Raw genomic sequence first — 22693 nt, forward strand, 5'->3', positions numbered from 1 at the left:
TTCAGCACTGATTCTATCTGTAAGTTAAATTTTATGACTACATTTAAAATCATCACCAGTGACACTAAGCTTCAACATGTAAACATTTACTTTGTCTTCAGTTTTAGATAAAGACAATTTTCTTTATAGTTGGCTTGTGATTTGTTACCTCGTCTATAGAAGCAGTATGGCAGACAGTAGCTCGTGTTTTTTTAAGATTTTCATTCAGTTGATGTCAGTAGAGAAACAAACAACATGATTAAACAGACAAAAGAACACCTTTTGTGCACAACTGAGCTTGGGAATAATCCGCATACATCATGTCTAAAAGCCAGTGTTGGTCAAAAACTGTCCCAAGAAGGTGGTTTTCCTCCTCCTCTTCTGCATCTTCCGCCTCATTTCTTTGCAAATGTTGCCTTGTAGGTTATGCATGGTTCTTACAGGTACCTGCCTTTTTTTTATCCTCTCTCATTAAGCCACAATAAAGGACTTGACATCAGTGAGCCCATCACACAGAAGATCCTTCTCATACTTAGAGATATAGTCACCCAGAGTGTTTGAGTGTTTGATGAGATGAACATTGCTGACCTCTAAAGGGAGGTGTTCAAATAGACCAAGACAAATTATCTACAGCCTCATTCTTGTTTCCACGTCTTAGAGCTTGTGGATGAATCTATATTTAGTGCCTCTTAAGATATTTCTTTTTTCAGTCATCTTTTTTTGTTGTATCCAGTTTTATTCCCTTCCAGCTTTGGGTATAGTTTATACTCGATTCAATACATCTGACCTGTTGGCCCACATGATCCCTAATCTTTGAAGGACTTTTGTCCTTCATCAAGACGATCGGTTGCTCAAACTTCTTTTCTAAAAGCAGATAACAGCTCATCTTTGATCGGTTTTTATTCGTCTTTCCTTCCTTCCAGCTGAGTACAGTACCATCCACAGTCCATCAACCCCCATTAAAGATTCAGATTCGGATCGATTGCGCCGGGCCTCGGATGGAAAGTCACGTGGCCGGGGAAGAAGGAACAACAACCCATCACCGCCGCCTGACTCCGACCTTGAGGTAGGGTGAGCCCGCTACCTTGGCGACAGACGGCCTCGCCCTGTCTGAGGCCTGCGGACACTAATCCACTTACTATATTGCTGCCACGCTGCCTTCAACACTTGATGGGCATTAATTCTTAAATATTTGATTCCTTAGCGATAAATGCATTATTGATGGTTTGTGGAATATATGACTCCACTGAACTTATGTAAAGATCTCACGTATACCTCCTGAATTAACAATAAGCCATGAGATTAAGTGAGTCATCACTGAGGTGAATAATATATATATTTAGTCATCAAATCCTGGACTCTAGCTGTGAGTAACAATGGCAGCATGAGGCCATAAAACTCTTTGATAGTGACCATATGTCAGGATAATCTCCGGGTAATTCAGAGGGCTCTTCATTAATACCATATGAATCTGAACAAGGTTAATAGCACCCATTATAGCACTGACATCACTGCATGTTAACATATCTAGTTAATTAGTTTGTCACTATTGATTACTCTAATGTAAAGGGCAGGAGATGGAAAGCGTGCGGTGGAGTGATAGGAAGAGTGTTGCGGTGACCAAACCAAGCAAATGGATCCCGGTCCCTGTGGCGCATGAACACACGCTCCTGGCCTATTGACCAGGAGGATCACCTTGCAGCCCTACAGAGTGCCCCATTGATTTTTACCTCCCTGTTTTTCTTTGTGTCTTTCTCCCTCCATGCATCCCCTCATCCCTGCAGCGAGTTTTCATCTGGGACCTGGATGAAACAATCATCATTTTCCATTCCTTGCTTACCGGTTCCTATGCCAACAGATATGGACGGGTGAGTGACATTAGACTGTGGCAGTAGCTGTGTACTTTATCAGCAAAACGTATAAATATTACAAGGAGTGAAGAAAAGGATCAGAAAGAGGGGAAATCGAGCAGAGGGTAGATTTCACTCACAGTGAGGAGAAGGAGCAGAACTCAATGTACAGATAATTGTTTCTTATTTTAATAGGTCCAATGAGGCTTGGCAAGTATTTGAGTCCTCTGTGCAGCTGTTGGAGCTATGCGCGGCCGGACGGGGCTCGGCTGCAGGGGCTCACAACAGTTGCACTCTGGATGTCTATTGACACATCTTAAGTGTTCCTTTCTCCTTCAGAAATGCCACATTGTTAGTTTAATTAAGTGCTTCTCAATCCATCCTTTTCAGGCCGCGATCTCCCCGGAGACCAAGCCCACATGTAGAGCACAAATGTTCCCTTAAACCTGCTTTAACTAGGATTTACTTGAAATCTATGACATATGTATAAATACACACACAAACATATATTATTATCACACGGGCAGGTCACTCTGCCTCCCATGTCACTGTGTGTGCTCATAAGAAGAAGAGTTTACTTTTCCAGGCTCCGATATTTGTTGTCTCATGTAAATTGCTTCTCTAAATTTAAACTTTCAAAGCAAACAATTTGGGAAATAAGGCAGAATCCTATTCTCATGGTTCAGTGGGGGTCATAGGTTTCTATATAGCCTTCAAAGTGCTGCTTCCACTAATATTTTCCCATTTAGATTGAGTACACATGAGCAAAAATAATCACAAATACACAACTCTGAAGGCGATGGATGAATCTGCGTTTGTGTCCGAGGCTAGCTCCTCTAATCAGCGGTTGTTTTGGCTCGGAGGTGTCTGGGTTTGAAGTCAAAAATGACATATTGCTCCTCATATGTCGGATAGCTTAGCGTCTGCAGCCGCTGCTCTTTGCCTTTGTTCTGGTATGAAGGGGTGTTTGATGGGGGCAGTGTTTTGTTTTTGGGGTGAAAGAGGGCTGCCCCGCGACCCTGCACTGTTTATTTACTTTACTCTCGGCCCTGCATGCTGGGTAAAGAGAGAGCTAAGGCTTAGGGAGCTGTGGCCGAGTGATGAGGGACTCTCCAACCACACATGCACACACACACACACACACACACACACACACACACACACACACACACACACACACACACACACACACACACACACACACACACACACACACACACACACACACACAGGGTCCCCAGTGTGCTCCTCTGGAACAGGAAACGCTCCTGACTCTATAAGGGCCCGCTCCATCAGAGCTCATATAGGATGTGACAGCCGCTAGAGTCCCTCTCACTCTCTCTTTTCTCCTTTGTTCTCCCTTTTTCTTCCACCAAACTTTCTCTTCTTCCCATGCTGCGACCTGCTGACAATATCTCATTTTTAAAGGAAAGGCAGGGTTAGTCAGAGCAACCACAAAGCACGCTATCAGAAACTCAGATCTTTCAACTACCTCAGAGAAGAGAAAGTGAAGACACACACCTCCTTTTGTCATTCCTGTCATCTCCGTCCACAAACAAAGACTTTAAAACTACTTTTCCCTTCCCACAGTTATAAACTAACTATATATGGACGTATAAATAGACGTGTATCTGAGTGTGTGTTCATCCACACTTTCTCTCCCTCCCTCTGACCTCCCACCCACTCCCCTCTTTCTTTCTTTCTCACACACACACACAAACACACTGCTGCTCTTATCAGCTCTTTTAATTGGCATCAAGGCAGCTCACCCCCATAAAGCTGATGGCTGAGGCCAGCTGTGCTGCTATTGGGCTGCCCAGAGCTCGAGCTTAAAGTGGGTGGGGATGGGAGGGGGGGGGTTGTTATTGGTAAGGGGGTTCAGGAGGGGGAGGAGGGGGACTTGGCGCCCCTGTGGATGGCACTGACGTCTCGGGACAGGTGGTGCTGCAGCAGTGACAGCAGCAGCACTTTGGCCTTCTGGCCTGCTTGTATTCTTAACTCCCTCACTGACTGATTGTTTAGATTTAATTGGAAAGGATTCACTCACACCGGAGAAGAGTGCCCTTTCCCACCAAACTGAGCCGTTGTGCTAAATCACCCAGCAGCAGCAGCAGCAGAGGTTGGAGAGCGGGAGGTGGTGCTCTGCTGATGTGGGAGTCTAATTATTTTTGATGAATTCTGCCTGAAAGATTGATTCAAACTGGGAGGTTAAGAGGAAGGAGAGAGCAGCTCGAAGTGGGGATTGAGCTCTACTTGTGTGGTTTGTCCTCCTGTCATTTTAGTGAAAACATAAGCATTGTGAGGTGTGACAGCTAATCAGGAGAGAGCTCAGGTGTGTCCTCAGGTGGTTTACATTTGTAATCCCTGCTTCTGGTCCTGCCTAATGCCGTCTCGACCAGCTGCAGGAAATCCTTCTGCACAAACTACAACTTTCATCCTTTGCTTCAGGAGACAGTCTGCCAGTCATAGTTTGGATTAAACAAATTCAAACTTACAGGGAAAAAAATCTCAGCAAGTCTGTGCATTTGATTTATTCACTCAAATGTATTTAAATAGAAGCTTAATGCTCATTTGATCATGAACACAAACGACAGGAGAATATGAGAGACAAATTCAGCTAATCTGAGAAACTCACAGTATTTATATGTTTGTAAATGTGTTTGAGAAAAAACAACTTTTACAATTTCATCATCTTCTTAAAGATAAATGTCACACATTGTCACGGACTCATGAACTATTTAAAGTGCAGCTCACTCCTCTCAGGTGTTATCTTACAGACTGTGCAACCTAATCACCATTACAGCACGTGTCACGTTACTGACAGACAGCACGATTTGAGCAACTTTTTATAAATGCCAATAAAGGAAATTAAATATTTTACGCTTGTATAAAACACTTCAGTGTGTTTAGCTTGGGGAAAAAGTGTGCAGTCACATGATGCACCAGCATAAGTATGCTGAGAGTGGGCTATTTACGATGAGCCTGTGACCCCGGCTCTTCTAAATCGACCGCCCCTCCTGAGAAGAGACATGCTTTTACTGCATTCATTCTAGTCTGTGGCATTTCTGATGACTATTCTGGTCCCTGTCGGAGGGTCGTAAACGGAGGCCCAAACTTTCAAGTCCACCTAATGTCTTCTTTTATGGGAACGGCCCACTGAGGAATTTAAAAGGGATTCAGCGTTAATTGAGTGACTAAGAGGGAACAGCGTTATTTATTGTTCCACTTGAACTCTTTCAAAATGGAAAAAAAGTGGTGTGCAGAAGGAAGGTATTTAATCGTTTCTGTCTGTTTTTCAGGATCCGCCGACCTCTGTATCACTCGGCCTCAGGATGGAGGAGATGATCTTCAACTTGGCCGACACACACTTATTCTTCAACGACTTAGAGGTACGTCGGTTTCTGTGTCGTCACTTTCTTTTCCTGCACTTTATCTTCATTTCATGGTGATCTATGTGGTCAGAGGAGTTTATATATTCAAACAGGAGTGTAAGAGGAGTCTGCTAAGTTTGTAGTAAAAGCAGCAACAGTCTTTTGATAGCGTGACGCCTGTTTCTCAATCATCGTGTCCCGTAGTGGTGAAGTATTACCTTGGAGCCCAGGGGATGCCATGAATTTTACATGTGCTGTCAGTCTCCGTCATTCCCGGGTCAGCGGCCCTGCCCCCACTCCCAGCTCCCCGCTCAATTTGTCAGGCTCTGGTGTTTCTGTGGCCGCTCTGTCTGTCTGTCTGTCTGTCTGTCTGTCTGTCTGTCTGTGCGTGTCACAGTGTGTGCGTGGTGTCGCTGTCCACCCACAGCACAGACCCCTCTGTCACAGCATGAAATCCCTTGCCGTCTCCCCTCCCACGCCTCTTTGCCTCCCTGATTCATGTACGGCTGGTGTAAAATCTGCCCCTGGGGCTCAGGAATAGAGGGATCAAGGATAGGGAGGTGTGTGTTTGTGTTGGTGTGGGAGTGTGTGTTTGAGATTGTGTGTGTGTGCTGGGGTGTCTGAGTGTCTACTTTACTCTGGGGAGAGCTCAGACTGTAAGCATGTGTCACATTTTCTCCTACATATTTAGTGCAGACTTCAAACCACGCTAATTATCATTGCTCCACAAATGTTACACACAAACTTATCTCTTCATGCTCCTCGCTCTGTCTTTTTATCTTTGGAGGATTTCACTTTTTGTCAGAGGGATTTTTTTTTTATCCCTACCTCCTCCTCAAAGTCTCATGCTGAATGTGATCCCATCGTCCGAGCACTCTCCCCTCGCTGTCCTGCTTTCTGCTGACCTCACAGTAGAGGAAATGTTTTGTTTGATACTTAAGTGTGAAGAGATCTGCAGCCCCTCTGCCAAGTCTCATTACTCACCACCGTGTTCGGCTGTGTTATATGAAACAAACCCGAGAAGGAGGAGGGGAAAAAACGGAGACAGAGAGACAGAGAAAAATGCTCTCCCAGACGAGTGACTGAGATTCCAAACGCCGTCATTGTGATCAAAGTTAATTGGCTGCAATTGGCTGGTTAAATATTTCCTTATGCCCTGGCCGTGTAGAATTCGTCTGAGCTGCACTTTATTTTATAGATCTGCCCCAATCATGTGAAAAGATGGCAGTTTGTGACGACATTTAAATGTGGTTTTGCCCAAACATCTGTCCCGTGTTTTGATTTCTTTTCATGTGTGATGGAACCGCTCACAGACGAATTGGCAGCTCAGGCTGCTTATAGAATTAAGTAAAAATGAAACACGTAGGTTTCTTCTGCTCTATCTCAGCAGCAAAATTATAAGATTTTGTTTTGACACTTTAAAGCTTTAGACTTTTCTCCTCAGCTAAACTGAGCATTTCTATGACTTAAATATCAATCTGTGGTCTGCTGCTGCAAGCTTCTTCAGAGCATCTAATGTAAAGCTGTCTCTGCAGACGCTGCAGAGATTGTCATTAACAATCACACCAGAGGAGGAGCGACATTCTCTTGAAGGCGTATTGATCTCTCCTCTTAAAATGAGCTGGGCCACTCCGAGTGTTAAGTGCCAGTTCTCAGCAATGCCTAACCAGTTGTGTTTCCTGTCTTCTGATTTACAGTCCTCCATCTCCGATACAGCTAAATAGAGTCCAACTATAAATACCTTCGCCAGCAGCAGTTATGTATTTAAGCATGTGCAGAAATGCATATGGTCCATCTAATTTAGTCGAAGCCATAAAGGGAGACCCCAGAGGCTGTGCAGAAACACAGGTGCAGAGTTAGTGGCCTTAGTGGTGTGTGTGAGTGCTCCATCTAGGTCTTAACACTGTTGTTCTGCCAGCCTCTGCACCAGAACATTAAATATGAACTCAGAAATGCACAACTTGTTCCCTCACATTTTACTTAGCTTGTGTTGAATGCACAATAATGCACAGACCTTCTTAACATGTACCAGCTTTTTAACATCACAATTAAGCATAATATTGTGCTCAGCCTGCAGCAGCCAGAGAAAACACTCTGTTCTTGTGTATAATGTGTACAAGTGTGTGTGAGAGATAGAGAGAGTGTGTGAGAGTGGAGGCTGGGCCGTGTTGATAGAGCTGGTGAGTGACGATTCAGAGGAAAGTCATAAAAAGAAAGAGGGCATGCCGAAGGGGTCAACAGGGATCAGTTTCACCCCTACGTCTCTCTCTCCTTCTCTCCTTCTTTCCACTCAAACCCTTTTCTGGATCAGTGCTTTCTTTTTCCTTCATTGTTAGCCTAAAGATGCATCACAGAAAAAGTGCACCCTTCCTAAATAGTTCCTTGAAAATATCCTGGTTGATCCTCCTGATGCCCCTTTAAAAGAACAACACAGCCACTTTTTTTATCTACAAATATGCTCTCACTGAGGAAAGCAGGATCCCTATTTCACTATCTCCTCTTTATTCATTTTCCTTATAGAGGAGATTTAATTTTAGCTTCTGGGATAAACAAAAATCTAAGAAATTTGACTCAAGAACAGCAACATGTTGCACAAATTTACCGTGCAGTAAGACACGTGCATGCACAGAAATCAACAGCTATAACAAACGAAAAGCCAACACGATGTCCATGAAGACGAAAGGAAATTTCTTTAGAAAGATCTCATAGTTTGTCAATCTTCAGACAAAGAACACACCACATGTTTCTCAGCTGTCTTTAAGTATCATAATTAAAAATAACACTCAGCAGGGGGAAAAAAAAAAAATATATATATATATATATATATATATATTTTTTTTTTTATAAACACCAACATTTTTAACTGTAAATTAAAATCTGTGTTTTTTCTAGAGTTACTCTCAGACAGAAAAAGGACATGGGTGGATTATTGTAGGTTTGCTCCTCTTGATGCGTGCTCTCTGTCATGTGGTTGAGCATGGACTATATTGATGGACTGTAGTGATGTGTTTAATGAAACCCACTGAGGCCGAGCTCACTGAGAAGACTGACAGCTCTGCTGTGACTCAGGGTGTGAGTTTACTGTAGGTGCGTTAACGCCGAGCAGTATGTGGGAACCGGAGGCCTCTCTCTCACTGACCGAGCCTCCTGTGCTCTCTTCTCAGTGGGGTACAGGGGGCTGACGTCTCCCCCTCTCCCTGGGTGAGAAAACAACCCTCCCTGTCTGGAGGATAAAGGGCACGGGGGCAATGCACTCACAGGGAGAGAGGGGGAAAGGTCTCTAAAGGTGGGACCATTTTAAATCAGCCCAGTGATGCCTCCTTGCTGTGCACATGGACACCAAACACTCACACACACACATATTTAAACACATGCCATGCAAACATTCAAAAACACACCCACAAACTCTTACTCTCTCACTCATGTACCTGTGGACTAACCTTGTGACACCACGAGCTGCTGCCTTTTATGGCTCCCAGCCTGCAGTCACAGGGTTGAAACCTCCTCTGTCACTCTTGCCCAGCGGCCGCCTGTTAATGAGAGATGCTGTGAAATGCATGGTTACCTTTTTCCTCGTGGCTGAAACGGCCCTCCAGAGCCTCTTACTGTGGAGCGTTCTGTTGGTTTTATTTCCCACCGTAGAGAGTCAGATCCTGTACTCGCCATTCCACATGATTGGTAGCTTTATGGTGTTTTCCTTGAAAGTGTATTTTTGTGGTTTTATTCCCAGTGAGGTAAAACATAATGCTGACTGTTCTTTTCATTGAATGTGGAAATTCAGTCGTTGAGTTGATAGGGTAGCATTTAACACTGCAGCTTTTTGGCACATGTGTTTGTTTAAATTCCAAAATCTCCATCCCAACTTACAAGATCTGCACCGGTTAAAATCTATGAAACCCCTAATTTGAAGTTCCTGTTCTTCACATGTTCAATGCAGTGAACTTAAACAGGCCTTTTTCACACAGAGTTTATTTGGTCAGATGGGCTTCTTTAGGTCTGCTCACTGATGTGGGTATTTCATCATGTGCCTGGCCACTGATGCAGCACTTCTGTCATGCTCCTCGACAGAACTCCATCACGTCTCGAGGCGGGACTACTGATGTGTTTTGGAACAAGTACAGAGGGAAAATGAAGGTTTGAAAGCCACCCTGTCAATCTTCCCTCCAAAGAGCTCCACCTCACCCCCACCCTGCTGCACACTTCACAGACGATTCATAAGAGGAAAATATAGCATTACTGTCTGGTGACAAATGATGATTTTTAGGAGTATTTCTTGAATTAAAGGCAGAGTGACAGCACCTGCCCAGCGTGCTCCGAGGAGAGAAGAAGAGAAGCTTGCACTTATTCGTCCAAACACTGGTCCACTTGGCAAGAATGAACCGTCTCTCAATTTCAAGGAGGGAAAACGCTGAAATGACTGAGATTTGATATTGTATTTAATGTCGCCCTCCTCCAGGTGTGGTTTGGACTTGCAACCTCATGAATAGGAAAGTGAAAAGCAGCTCATCAATCACACATAACTAATTAGTATCCTTCACTGCCTACCTGCAGGGTGCTTCTGTCTCCTCCAACTTTTCCACTCACCGCACGAGTGCTTTTCAGACTACTTTGTTAGGATTCAGACTGTTTGTGAGCTCTCCTGCTCCCTCTGGATCCCTCCTCCTGCTCGTGTGAATTTCTGTAAAACCAGCACGGACGACTCTGTACCTGTGCTTTGTTTGGCGCCGCTGTTTGAATTCCGTGGCTGTTCAAGCACAGATTGTGGATTGGAATGAAGTGGGCTTGAAGAACTCTCCCTTTGTTACCCACATCCTGTGTTTGACCCCCAGGTAATCACAGCCCCCCACCTCCTCCCGCCCTTCTCCTCTCCCCCCCAGACAGGGGTGCCTGTGGTGGGAACGAAGGAGGAAGTTGCTGGGGGTCACAGACCGCGGGGGGGATGACAGCCATTGCCGGTGGAGTGGCGGTATTGAGAACCTGCGAACCATGGATGAGCCTTTTTCACATGGCATTAGCCTGCAGGGTCACGAGGAATGCTGTGATGACGGCTGTTATCGCTCACAGTGCCGACCTGACCACCCACCCCCACCCTGACAGCTCACCTGAGAGAGGGGGAGTGAGCTAGATGACAAAGAGTGGACACTGTCTACATGGTGACCTCAACCTTCATGAGAAAGACAGGTCCTAGAGTTTAAATGGCTCCATCTTCTCTGTGTTTTGGCAACACATATTTGTGAGTCGCCACGTCTTTCTTCCCCCGGGCTCTGACTGCTGCAGTCACCACTCGGAGCTCTTTCCAGGGCTACAGGAAGACTCGGGCCGTCATCACTGATTGCTTAATGACAGACGCCACAGGAACAAAGAGGGCTCTGATAACTTCCTCTACAGTGAGGAGTTTTCAGCAGACTGGTGGAAAGACGGAGAGACAAGGGGAGGAAGAGAGAGTGAATGATGTGGAGATGGGAGCATCCTGAAGCAGAGGAGTCCTGTGTTTTAGTGTTTTTTCTGCACAGATGCAGACGGTCTGAGGGCTGAGAGGACTCTGATAAAAGAAGAGAAGGCAGCTGATGAATTTAACAGAGCGACGTAGTGTTTGCATAAGGAGTAATTGTGATGGCTTCTGGTGGAGGGTCTTCACTCCTGAGTACAGTAGGAACATCTGGTGCGAGTTAGCGGTGATTGTAGGTTTTAGTCAGACCACTGTTTGCTTGGTGAGGGGAGAACGGGGGGATTCGATGGAAAAGAGATGTTCAAAAGGTTCTACGAAATTTCTCAGGCTGCCCCTCAAAGTAGCACTGCGTTGAAGTTCTGTCATTCTTCTGTGTGTGTTACACAAACAAAATAAAAGCAGGATGTTATTTTCTCTTTCAGGCTTTCAGTCAGTAAAACTCATCACCCCACAGGTTTCCTCTCCATCTTATCCACTTCGACTATACGACTGTACTTAACTGACTAACCTGCAGCGTGCATGCCTCTGTGGTGTTTACGAGGCCTTCAGAAGTGGCTCCTAATGAGTGCGTGTAAGGGTTACTGTATGACATTACCCACAGCCACCTCCTCCTTTAGCTTCTCCCAGTCCTCCCAGGAAGCCGGTGCAGAGGTTCATACCGGTACCAGCTGGGAGCCGTAATTGTTGGAGTCTGCGCAGCCCCCGTCCACACACACACACACACACACACACACACACACACACACACACACACACACACACACACACACACACACACACGGAAACTGGAGGTATTTAGGGCCAGTTCAGCTGTTAAATTAGAATCATAATTTCTCTCAAAATTAATATAATGGAAGGTGTTCAAACTCAAACCGTGGTATTTTTCTTGGCTGTTGAATATTCAGACGCTCTGTTCTTGTTTAACTTTGAGGATTTGGAAGAGTTCATGTGAAATCCTTCATAATCAGCAGCAGTTTTAATAACTACAGTTTTATTACTTGCACATATTTATGTGTTAGATCATGTTGAAGTCTCATAATTAACGCTTTGTGTAATATCGCTCCTTGATCATTGTTCTGATCCATGCTTGCTGTCAGAGTCCGAAAGAAACACATGACGGTTGAAGAATAAACACGTCTCTGTATTGTTATCAAGAGGACAGCGTATAATTATCCCGTGATGAGGCAAACAAGTTGAGCTGAGTGGTTTTGGTTGTCTGTGGTTCATCAGCAGGTAATTACTGTAGAATAGAAGCATTTCAGTCACTTGCACCAGAAAGGGAGCTCTTTAAAAGACGGCTTTACGAGGTGCTTAACCCAGCCTGCTGTTTCTGTTGTCTCAAACAAACAAACATACCTCTTCTAGTTAAGTAATTAAGCAAACCAACACGTCTGGCTTGACTTCTAGGATCTGGGGTAACTCGTGAATATCAATTACCCATGAGCGTTTTGGCTGCACATCTTCAGGCGGGGACAAATTGCTGCTTTCTTGGACTATTAGAGATCTGCTGGAGAGTGTCTGGAAACAGATTAAGCCAGCCAAGCTAAAAGCCCGTCTACGATTGGCAGTCCATCTCCTGGAACGTTTTCTCCATGTGAGGTCACTTTGGACTCTCTCCCCCTGCCTTCACACGCCGCTCTCCTCCATCTCCACCTCTCCACCCCTCCTTATCGAGGTGCCGGAGCCCCGGAGAGGAGGGGACAGGGGTTACGGGGTCAAAGTCTTTTCCTCTTTGGATCTCGGGGCTTGCTGGGAGAGGCTTGGCGAGAGAATGGCTGCATTAGAGCAGGGGTTGGGGGTCAAGATTTTAATTCTGTTAAAGAACAGCTGGTTTGAGTTTCTCCGCACGTCGCTCTCACCCTCCCTCTCCCCACAAATCCAGGGAGATGAAAAATTTGTTCAGAGGGGAACCAGTAAAATAAAAAAGGTTTACAGTCCAAAGCCCTTACCCTTACCCTGCTCCGGCATTAGAGAGGAATGCAATAACGTCAGCATTTGGCATCAGTTAGATTGACTTAAAACAAGGAAGTCCTTTCTGTGTTTTGGTGTCTTAACAACCGGATGAAACTTAATTAAAAAGCTTAAAAAATCGGGAGGGATTTTTCGAACTTGAGGCTGAAGGAATTCTCTCCTGCTAATTTCAATTTCCACCAGAAATTATTATTTCTCTCCTAACTTCAAACAGGTGAGACCGACTTCTGTAGGATAAACAACTAATTTAAAATGTGCAGCTCTCCGGAGAAGCTCTTCAAGATTTCAAATGTTCTATTATGCACTCTAAATAAGCTGTGAGTTCATTTTCATGTCTGTTTTAAAGCCTTTCACTCATCTCCGGTCTGACGCTACATGCTAGTAACCTCCAGATTTAGCTAAAATAAGCTTAGCTAGTTTTTCTGCTGAGTCCTATGTGCAATGTGTTGATCTCAATGCCAATGCAGGACTCCCTCACATTTCTGGCTGAGAGGGCAGAGAGAAGAGGGGGGAGGGAAGGGGGAGGCACTAGCGCTCTCCTATAAATGGAAAACTAATAACAGATTTTCAGTCTGCTTTCTCCTGAGCTCTCTTGCCGGCTGCCTGGCCCCGGGGCTGTGTTGGTGTGTGGCGCAGCAGCAATCAGAGGTCATAATTTCATTGGCGGTTAGCATCAGGTTCAATTTTTCTAGTAGGTTACATTTACCAGAAAGTCTGGATTGTGTTACCGTGTACCGGTGGAATCAGTGCAGAGCTGCAGAATCCCTCTACCTTTCCAAGAGGAGCCCGGCACCCCCACAGGGGGAGAGGAGTGTGCACACATGTTTGGAGATGCACACACTCCTTCACAGACACACACGCACATGCACAGACCATTAGTGCCAAGGCTTTTTATACATCCAGTGAGCCCACATACATCCTTCTACTGTCTGTATATATATCAGTACTTTCAGAATAGCTGCTCAGATTCAAACCTGGGGAGTGTTTAGAGTTGCTAGATTGAGACTTAATTGGTTATGTCTGTGGGTGTGCATATCTTTGGACCCCTCTAGTGGTAGCAGTCCTTTCCCACTGATGATGAGGTTAGTTTGTGTTTGGACAGAGCTGCTGAGGAAAGAAAAATGGGGGGGTTGATATAGAGAAAGTCAAGGCGAAGAGGGATTACGGCCGAGATGTCCGGCCAAAGCACAAATTCCTGAATAAATATGTTGTTTTAAGATGAAAAAAAAACGTCCTTTTGAAAACCTTCTAAGAGTTTTTAGATCCTTTGTTACTCAAGTTATTTGTTTAATGTGTTTCAGGAATGTGACCAGGTACACATCGATGACGTGTCCTCTGATGACAACGGCCAGGATCTGAGGTACAGAACTCTTCAGCAGCCAAAACAAACTCTATCATTCGCTGATTTCAACTTTGTGCAATCTGTGTTGACAGTTTCTGTCTTTTTGTGTTCCTCTCAGTACGTATAACTTTGGCGCTGACGGTTTCCATGCAGCGGCAACCAGTGCCAATCTGTGTCTGGCCACAGGCGTGCGGGGTGGCGTGGACTGGATGAGAAAACTGGCCTTCCGCTACAGACGAGTAAAAGAAATCTACACCACCTACAAAAATAACGTCGGAGGTAATCCCCAATGCTGCGTACAGATCTGTCCAGTAGAAACGCGCAGTGCCATCATTATGTGTGAGAGTCTGCGCGTGTTCACGTGTGTGTTCTCAAAGCACACACCACTCGGTCAGGGTTAGATTTTGAAAATTTCAGTGGTATTTTTGAAGCGCAGGTCCAACCCAAACAATGTTCCCCTGCGTTTCAGGTCTGCTGGGCCCGGCCAAAAGGGAAGCCTGGTTGCAATTGCGAGCAGAAATTGAAGCCTTGACGGACTCCTGGTTAACACTGGCACTGAAAGCACTAACATTAATCCACTCAAGGTAGGACTGCAGTGAGGAAAATTGTACCCAGTCCCATACCGCACTTCTAAAAACACACATGTGGTGTAAATAAGTCAACTCCAAACTCTTGAGCTATTAAAGAAAACACCAATGCAGCAATTTGTCATTTGGGGGCATTTTCTTGTCTGACTTGAAAGATAAGTGAGCTAATAGATGTGGCTCCCAGGTTTGAAATGTACATGTGATTTCCTGCACGTTGTGTTTTCTTTGTCCTCCCTCAGAGTGATTTAGAGTAATCTCTGTGCTCTCCTCTGTTTTCTCTCCTCTGAAGGTCAAACTGTGTGAATATCCTGGTGACCACCACGCAGCTCATCCCTGCCTTGGCTAAGGTGCTGCTCTATGGCCTGGGAATCGTCTTTCCTATCGAGAATATTTATAGTGCAACCAAAATAGGTGAATACCGCCCCTGAAATGTGTGATGTGTACACACTTAGGTATTACTGATTACTTTAGCTTGGTGAGTTTAAAAATCAGACACATGCTTCCTAAGTGACAGGACAGAGGCGTGGATTGGGTGGGAGATTCAGTCACTGGAGAGGGTTGATGTTCTTCCTAATCAGCCTAGGATTATTTTCCTGGAGCTGGGCCTCTCCTGTTCAGTCGGTCTCTGCATATGAAACCACTTCTACACATTTCTGTCAGCAACAGCCCCCCCCCCCCCTCTCTCTCTTTTCCTCCCGTCCTTCCCTTCTTCACTGTTTCAAATGCAAAATAAACATCCAGCTTCACTCCTGCACCACTTTTAGTCCCTGTTGGAGCTGAGTGTAGCTCGGGGTTCCTCGGAGCGTTAAGCACACTGGTCCTCCTAACCAAACCCTGCAGCATGCAAGAGTGATTTAACTGGTTTAAGTGCATTTGTCCTGTGTTTTAGGAGCAGGAGGGCAGAGTTAATGCTTTTCAGATTGGCTTTATCTTTGGCCTGATCTTATCACATCTCCTGGCTGAGCTCAGAGTGTTTACTCTGCTCTGTTTTGTGCATGTGTGGTGTTTTTAAAGAGGCTCTTGTCACACTCTGCCTTTGAATCAACTTAAAGTTTAGTGGGGATCTATGTGCGTGTGCGTCTGTTTGCATCCACTCCACTAACATCCTGCTGTCGACTCTTCCACAGGGAAGGAGAGCTGCTTCGAGAGAGTAATTCAAAGGTTCGGGAGGAAAGTTGTTTACATTGTTGTCGGAGACGGTGTGGAAGAGGAGCAAGGCTCAAAAAAGGTAAGAAGCTGTGTACACATCGGCTCGTTTGGTGTGAAATACACAGAGCTCAAAGAAAGGAGGATGTCTGGGCTTGTTTTTGCTATCAGGAGGTCAGGAGTTCACGATGAATGCTCACAGAACACAAAACATCCCCGCCATACTGCTCCAGCTCGGCCTCTCAACAGTCTTACTTTTCTTTCATTCGTTGATCCTCTTATAGCGCGACCAAGTACAAGAGAGAAAGTCTGTAGTGTGTAATCAGCGCTCTTCCTCTGCCAGCTCAGGTTTACAGAGCAGGGGAGGGGAGAGATGGCATAATTATATATTCCTGCTCGGTGCCCTGAGCAGCGTGAATGCTGTGTGTGTAATGCTAGGCAGGCCCTTTGAGGCACATCAGAAACACAGCACATATAGAGTCTGAAACCATTGTTGATAGAATTAGAATATTTACTGCTTGTTAGTACAAGAAGGATCTCATGCTGAACTTCTCTTGGTACCTGTTGCTTCCATATTTGTACATTCAGTATTTCTGCCAAGTTTGAATGTAAACTAAACACCGCACACAGCAAACATATTCATTAGAAATGAATCAGAGCGTATTTCACTGTCAGTGTCGGTACGCCACCGTGTCAGGCTGAAGACGAGAAGTTTCCTTTGAAAACTCTCCAGCTCCTTTTTCACCTGTTTCTCAGTAAACAATGACGGAGTCGTGAGGACAGATGAAGAGTGATTAGGCAGCGATTTGGGAAGAAGTAGCAACCTTTCCCCTGGATAAGTGTGTAAGAGAATAGCTCTGTGTTATGAAAAAGCAAACACACCCTGAGAATAAAGTCTGGAGGGATGATTGTGGAAAAAGATGCAAATATTTGTACTCAGTCTTGAGTTGTCGGAGTGTGACATTGATGGAAGGATAGAGTGCTGTGAGTCCCACGACACGCCATGCGGTAAAAGGTTTCTGTGTCAACATCAGAGAGGACGTGAAATAACATGACAATTTCAGCCGTCAGGAGGCACACATCAGATGTGACAGTGTGAGGAACTACAAAAGCAAAAGTCCAAAAGTCCTCTCAGTGCTCATTCCTTCATCTGAAAGAGAGGAAAAAAAACCTGCAACAACTCTGCTCTCAGTTATTACCATTGCCTGGGAGAGGAGGCAGAGATAGCATCTGCAGCTTTTAAACTTAAAAGGAAAGACAATTTACAAAACAAAAAGCAAAGAGCTTTTTAAGGGTCAGTGCAGGCTCTCCTAAGCGGAACATATGCCTGGGAGAGGCCGTACCTTTGATAAAGGAGGGGTGGGGGGGTAATGGGCTCCACACAGCGAAGAGCTGAGGACTCTACCTGACAGGCTCCTTTCATTCTCTTTGATTCTCAGGTTTCTGCCCCCGTCCTCGGCTCGGGAACAACAGCTCATTTGCACTGTCCTAAAAAACACACACAGGCAGGCAGGAGGTTCATTCAAATGACTCTGAGGGGAATTTATTTCTGCTCAGGTTGAAGACCACGTCTGGATAAAAGTACACGTTAGTGCAGGAGAGGAGGCAGACAGAGGAGGTCATTTGGCTGCACTGATACACCAGTGAAGAGTCAGGTTATTAAAATAAGGTTCTCCTGGTGAATGGACAAAGTTCAGTTCATGCATTGTGTTTATTAGCTATGAGAGGCATCCTGTTTATGCACATCTCGCTGATGCTAAGATGGTTTGTCTGTAATGTTGACTCTGATTATGTCTGTCTTTGTCTTGTCATAATGATGCTTTTAAAATGACAGAAAAAAAGAAAAGATGTTAAAATAAAAAAGGAACTGAATCCCATTTTCTGTCTGCAAGATGCAACAATTTTAAACATTTTCAAAACAGGATGAACAAAGTAAAAAATCTACATATTTGTGAAATTAAAATCACAATCCTTTTAGAAATGTTCCTGTGAAATAAACATATAATAAATATAATTTTCAGGAGCTATATTAATTTGGTGCTGCGTGCGAAAAAAAAATGTTAAACAGGTCTTGTTAGTTTTAAAACAGACTCAGAATTAATTAATTATTTGTAATATTTATTGTTATCCTTCTTTTTTCTGGCAATAATTTAACCTTTAAAGTGTCTGAAAATTTCCCCCAAAAAGTAATTAAAAACAAATATTCAAACACTTGTAATTCACAAACATAAATTGCGATTATTTGCATGATTGTCAAGAGTTAACCTTTGATTAATCGCAAATTAATCTTACTTTTTTTCCCTCATTGTAAATGTAACTTAAAGGGATATTAGGGATAACGTTTCTAGCACTTTTAGCATCATGTGAGTGAACAAATATGCCTGTTTTAAAGAAAGGTATGATTATTATTATCACAACAATCAAAACAATGACAAACACTGTCCTGAAAATTCTCCAAATTAACCTCAAAGGTACAACATGCTCCAAAAATAAACTAAAAACAGCATGACAAACTCAAACCCAACGAGCAACAACAGACGGGCATATTGACCACAGTGTAACATTAAAAATAATTCTAAGATGTAGCTATGCTCTCAGATTGTTGACATTTTCTTCATAAAAATTCAAATATAATTTTGTTTTTCTAGAATACAACTTGTCATAATTTGTTGTTTTCATTCATCCTGTAGCACAACATGCCCTACTGGAGGATCTCCAGCCATTCAGACCTCATGGCCCTCCACCATGCTCTGGACCTGGAGTACTTGTAGCACTACACCACCTCTGTACGCCCGGCTCCGCCTCAGCAACACCCTGCAACCTTTCACCTTCGCCCTCCAGCTCCATCCCATGCTTACTGCAGACCCTGCAGAACCCACCTCCACCCCTCCTCTGTGCTGCCTGGCGTCCGTCTTCCACTCCGCAGGAAGAGTAGAAGAAGAGGAGGACGGGGAGTTAAAAAACGAGGCTGAGCACACGGTTAATGTGCTGACATACGGTCACACTTTGTCTTAACCTAAAACTTTTTTTTTTTTTTTTGAATCTGGAAGCAAAGGAGAGAGGTGAATTTACGGCGCTGCAGCTGCTTGCCCTGGTTACTGTGAATCGGCCGCTTTCTGAAGCTGTCAAAGTGTTTTACGGCCCCACGTTTGAGCCGGGACTCTGTCAGGGTTCACACCTGTGAGGGGAGCAGAGCTACTGACGGCCTCGCCACAGAAAAACACAGGAGCACGACTACTGGTGGTGACACTTCTCTGTCCCTCTAGCTCCCTCCTTCTCCCCTTTACCTGTTCCTTATCTGTCTGCCTACTTCTGACTTCTCTGTCATGTGACAGACAGACAGACAGACAAAGCGACTGCTCCTCTGTCGACCCGGGAGTCCTGTGCTTCTTATTTATGAATGGAGACTTTGTGGGTGGCACTGTTCCACCAAGAAGGTACCTCGATGATAAAAAGACTTGTGCCTTTGACAAAGTACAACCACAGCGAGAGGAAGACATTTGTGGGAAAACAAAAAGAAAAAAGGGGGTTTTCTAATAATTTAAGACAAACTAAAAACTTTATTTACAATGCTGAGACAATCGTGTATAGAGGAAATCTTTTTTTTGTGTGTGTAAGTTTGTAATCACTGGACTATTCCTTCCTATATTCATTTAGGTACGTGCTCTTGAAAGGTGGCAACGCTTTTTCATGGAAATAAAAAAAAAAACAATAAAAGGATCCCATCGCACAGGAGCATGTGTGATGCCTCAAAGTGTTGATGTGTTGGAGTTTTGTTCAGTAAAAAAATATGTAGATATGGGATTTTGTGATAAATTGTTTTGTCAAGACCAAAAGCATGGATGTCAAGTGTCAATGAGCTCTCCTCTGATTCTGTGATGTTTTCTCGTCCTTACAGGAAACTTCAGTCACCACAGGTCTCCTCTACTGCAAGTTTTTAGACTCAGATTTTAAAGACATGTTTCAGAAAGGTAGCTCACTACTTGGGTCCTCACATTTCACCAGCTTGCAGCCCTGACCCCGTAAATCTGGAAGCAAACTTAATTCTGATAAGGGTTTTAGATGTGGCAAGGAAGTGAGCCATTTTAACAACAAATTAAAATTAATCTAATATTTAAAAAAGCAGGCTTGAATAGGTTTTATTATCTTTTATACAAGCGCTATAACAACTCTTGTACAGCCAGCGTAATTTTGTATGATGTAGTGTTTTTATTTGAACGTTCTGTGTCCCTCTTTGAAATCGCCGAAACACATGAAGCTCTTTTTATAATGCTTCAGCGTCTGTGGATGTGGAAACCATAATGAACATTTAGAGTAAAGCCACTATAGCTTTGAGGGGTTTGTGAACATACAGGACATGTGCTATCGACTGTGAATTTCTTAAACAGAGACCGATTCGTCGTGTTTCTAATTTTCCCTCCTTTGCACATGATCACTGTCGGCCTTTACGTTTCAATTTGGAGTCCTCGTACCTTCCCACACCCACCCACCTCCTCTTCCTCCTCCATCTTCTCATACAGCTTCTTCCCCCACACTCGGGAAGGGGTAATCTACATGTTGCTGCTAGATCAAGGTAATGGTAGGTAAATAGGGGAAATGTTTTATAGATTCATACAGCACGCCTTTTTTTATTATGTTGCAATCATAAATGCAAACTGGAAATACTTTACACTACACGGGCCTCATTGTGAAACGCAAAAGATTGTTGTGTCTGCAAAATATGTGTACAGATGTTTTTGACATTATTATTTGATTGTGTTTAAGTTAATAAAACTGATTTGTGAACTGTTACCTGACCCCTCTGATTTATTAACATTACATTGAACATAATACATCAAATATTTAAAATACTTGAATCTACACAAATTCAGAAGTGACAAATACTGGACTTTTTCTTTTTAAGCTAATTTTTTAAAGATGTATTTTTTGGCACTTCAAATTTAAAATACTGTTTTTTTTGGGCCTTTTTTAAGTTTAACTTTTCAAGCTTAAATAAGGCTTAATAAGCTGATTACTTTTGCACCTGTAAATTTTGAAATTCATAGTTCTTAACAAGTTGAGCTCATGTTTAAGCTTTCTTTTAATGCACATTAACATCTGTTAAAGCTTAAAAATTTTAATAGCTTCATTTGCTGAGAGCAAAAAAAATTAGTTTTCTAAGTGCGTAACATGGGCAGCAAAATTAAACAGGCAGGTGAAAAAATCCCACAAAAACAGGATCAAAACATAAAACATATATTTAAAGACTTAAAATTAATTTAAAATATTTTTAAAAACAATTTAAATCAAGTAAAATATCATTAAAGTAACGTCATAAAAGGTTCTTTGGTAGAAGGAGGGATTTAAAGAAAAAAGTTCAAAAGTTTTTGGCGCCATCTTTTCATTCTTTACTTTTTGGTTCTTTAAAAGATTTCAAATATTTTTTAACACTTATTTTTTTAAAGTCTTATTTTCAGCCCTACATTTATATAAACCTCTTTCTTTAGCGGCTGCACAGATTAAAGACACATTTTTTTCACTGTTACACGTCTGAACGGCCTAATTTTTAGTGCATCATTTTTAAAACCTTGCTTTTTAAAGCACATTTTTTTAAGTTATATTCTTTGTGCCAACATTCAAAAAGACTTTATTTTTAGCCCTTAGATTGTTTTCATTCCTTTCAAGTGTTTGAGGTCATATTTTTTAGCACCATCAATTTTTTGGAACTTTTGGACGGTTTTGGTTTTAAAAAGTTTTTTTTCCAGCACCCAAGCTTTTTTAAATGCTGATACATTTAATACCTGAACTTTTTGAAAGCATTCTTTTTTTTTAAATGAACCATTCCGGGGCATTATTTTGTTGTGCTTAATTTTTTTAAAAACCTTATTTTTAGTGCTTTAAATTTGTTTCAACCTCACTTTTTTATGTGTGTTCATGAACTAGTATATCATTACTGTCTGCCCAATGGTGCTTTAAGACACTCCTTTATCAGTGTGTATTCAAGTGACAATATATGCTTCTTAGCATGATAAAACAGTGCCATTACAGCGGCTTTCCAATTAATGTGAAGTTTTAGTCAATTTCTGAGGTAAAAAAATGCTTGATTTTCTTCAACAGCGATGCAAGTTCAAATATTTCTGATAGTTTAACCCAAATGTCTGTAGCAGCCTTCATGCATAATTAGCATAAATCAAATAGGCCTGGCCATAGAGGGCTGAGTTAGTTTGAATAACACATGAAAAATATTTATGGGGCTGATTTTATGAGGTGGTCACAGTTAAGACAGTTCAGCATGTAACACTAACCCGGACAGGGAAGAGAGTGTCCTGCCTCCAAAACCACGCCGGAGAATTAAGCATGCGTGGAATTTTATTTCGAGCCGCACGGCCTCGTTTAATATCCAGATCAATTATGTTTTCAGATGGAGTGGGAGTGATGGTCGGGGTGAGGCATGTGCGTCTGCCAAGCTGGACGCGGCAAGCCAGGCTGCTACCGCTGACCCCTAATGTGCTTTTCCCACTTCCAAACAGCTGAAAGACTAAGTAGTGTCTGAGGTACTGGCCGTCTCGTGCTCTCTCTGCAGCACAGAATAGACGTCTGTTCTCTTTGATAAGTTTTCCCGATGCTCGGGGACCTGGCAGACAAACTCAGACAACCAGACGAGACATTTTGTGAGAGAAAAAGTGGGTGTTTTGTGGCATGTCGGCCAGCCGCTCTGGCTACTCGTTCAAGACAGATGGGAATAAAAATAAGAGCTAGTTTGTGTCTGTTTGGCCTGACTTGCATTTTCTCTCTGAACCTTGATTTTCTGTGAGATTGATCATCCTTTGATACGTCACAGACTCTGCTTGTAGGTGTTCCTGTGCTTTAATCAAGCTTTATAGTCACCATGTAACTCTAAGGAGGCACTGAACTTCCATCAACCCCCCCGTGGAAATACAGGGGGCTATTACCTCGCAGGTCCTCTGTTGGGCATTCCTCTCCAGGACGTCCCAACAAAGCGCCAGCCCTCCATAAAA

The 22693-nt window shown here is 43.4% G+C and overlaps 1 protein-coding gene across 7 annotated transcripts in view; it reads left to right on the forward strand.

Moving 5' to 3' along the window:
- The window catches only part of eya1 (EYA transcriptional coactivator and phosphatase 1), a 63780-nt gene extending 43294 nt beyond the window's left edge, over nucleotides 1-20486 (forward strand). For 4 of the 7 annotated variants that reach the window (XM_034707016.1, XM_034707015.1, XM_034707011.1 and 1 more), the window contains 9 exons: nucleotides 903-1045; nucleotides 1764-1847; nucleotides 5129-5218; nucleotides 13922-13980; nucleotides 14081-14241; nucleotides 14432-14546; nucleotides 14839-14960; nucleotides 15677-15777; nucleotides 18386-20486. In XM_034707016.1, coding sequence (XP_034562907.1) covers nucleotides 903-1045; nucleotides 1764-1847; nucleotides 5129-5218; nucleotides 13922-13980; nucleotides 14081-14241; nucleotides 14432-14546; nucleotides 14839-14960; nucleotides 15677-15777; nucleotides 18386-18466 — 956 coding nt within the window. In that variant the 3' untranslated portion in view covers nucleotides 18467-20486. Of the gene's footprint in view, nucleotides 1-902; nucleotides 1046-1763; nucleotides 1848-5128; nucleotides 5219-13921; nucleotides 13981-14080; nucleotides 14242-14431; nucleotides 14547-14838; nucleotides 14961-15676; nucleotides 15778-17134; nucleotides 17316-18385 lie in introns of those variants that run through there. The other 3 variants (XM_034707012.1, XM_034707013.1, XM_034707010.1) reach the window with 2 other exon arrangements.
- Nucleotides 20487-22693: the final 2207 nt, after the last annotated feature.

This window comes from Notolabrus celidotus, chromosome 17, assembly GCF_009762535.1.
Source record: "Notolabrus celidotus isolate fNotCel1 chromosome 17, fNotCel1.pri, whole genome shotgun sequence".
NCBI classification, from domain to species: domain Eukaryota; kingdom Metazoa; phylum Chordata; class Actinopteri; order Labriformes; family Labridae; genus Notolabrus; species Notolabrus celidotus.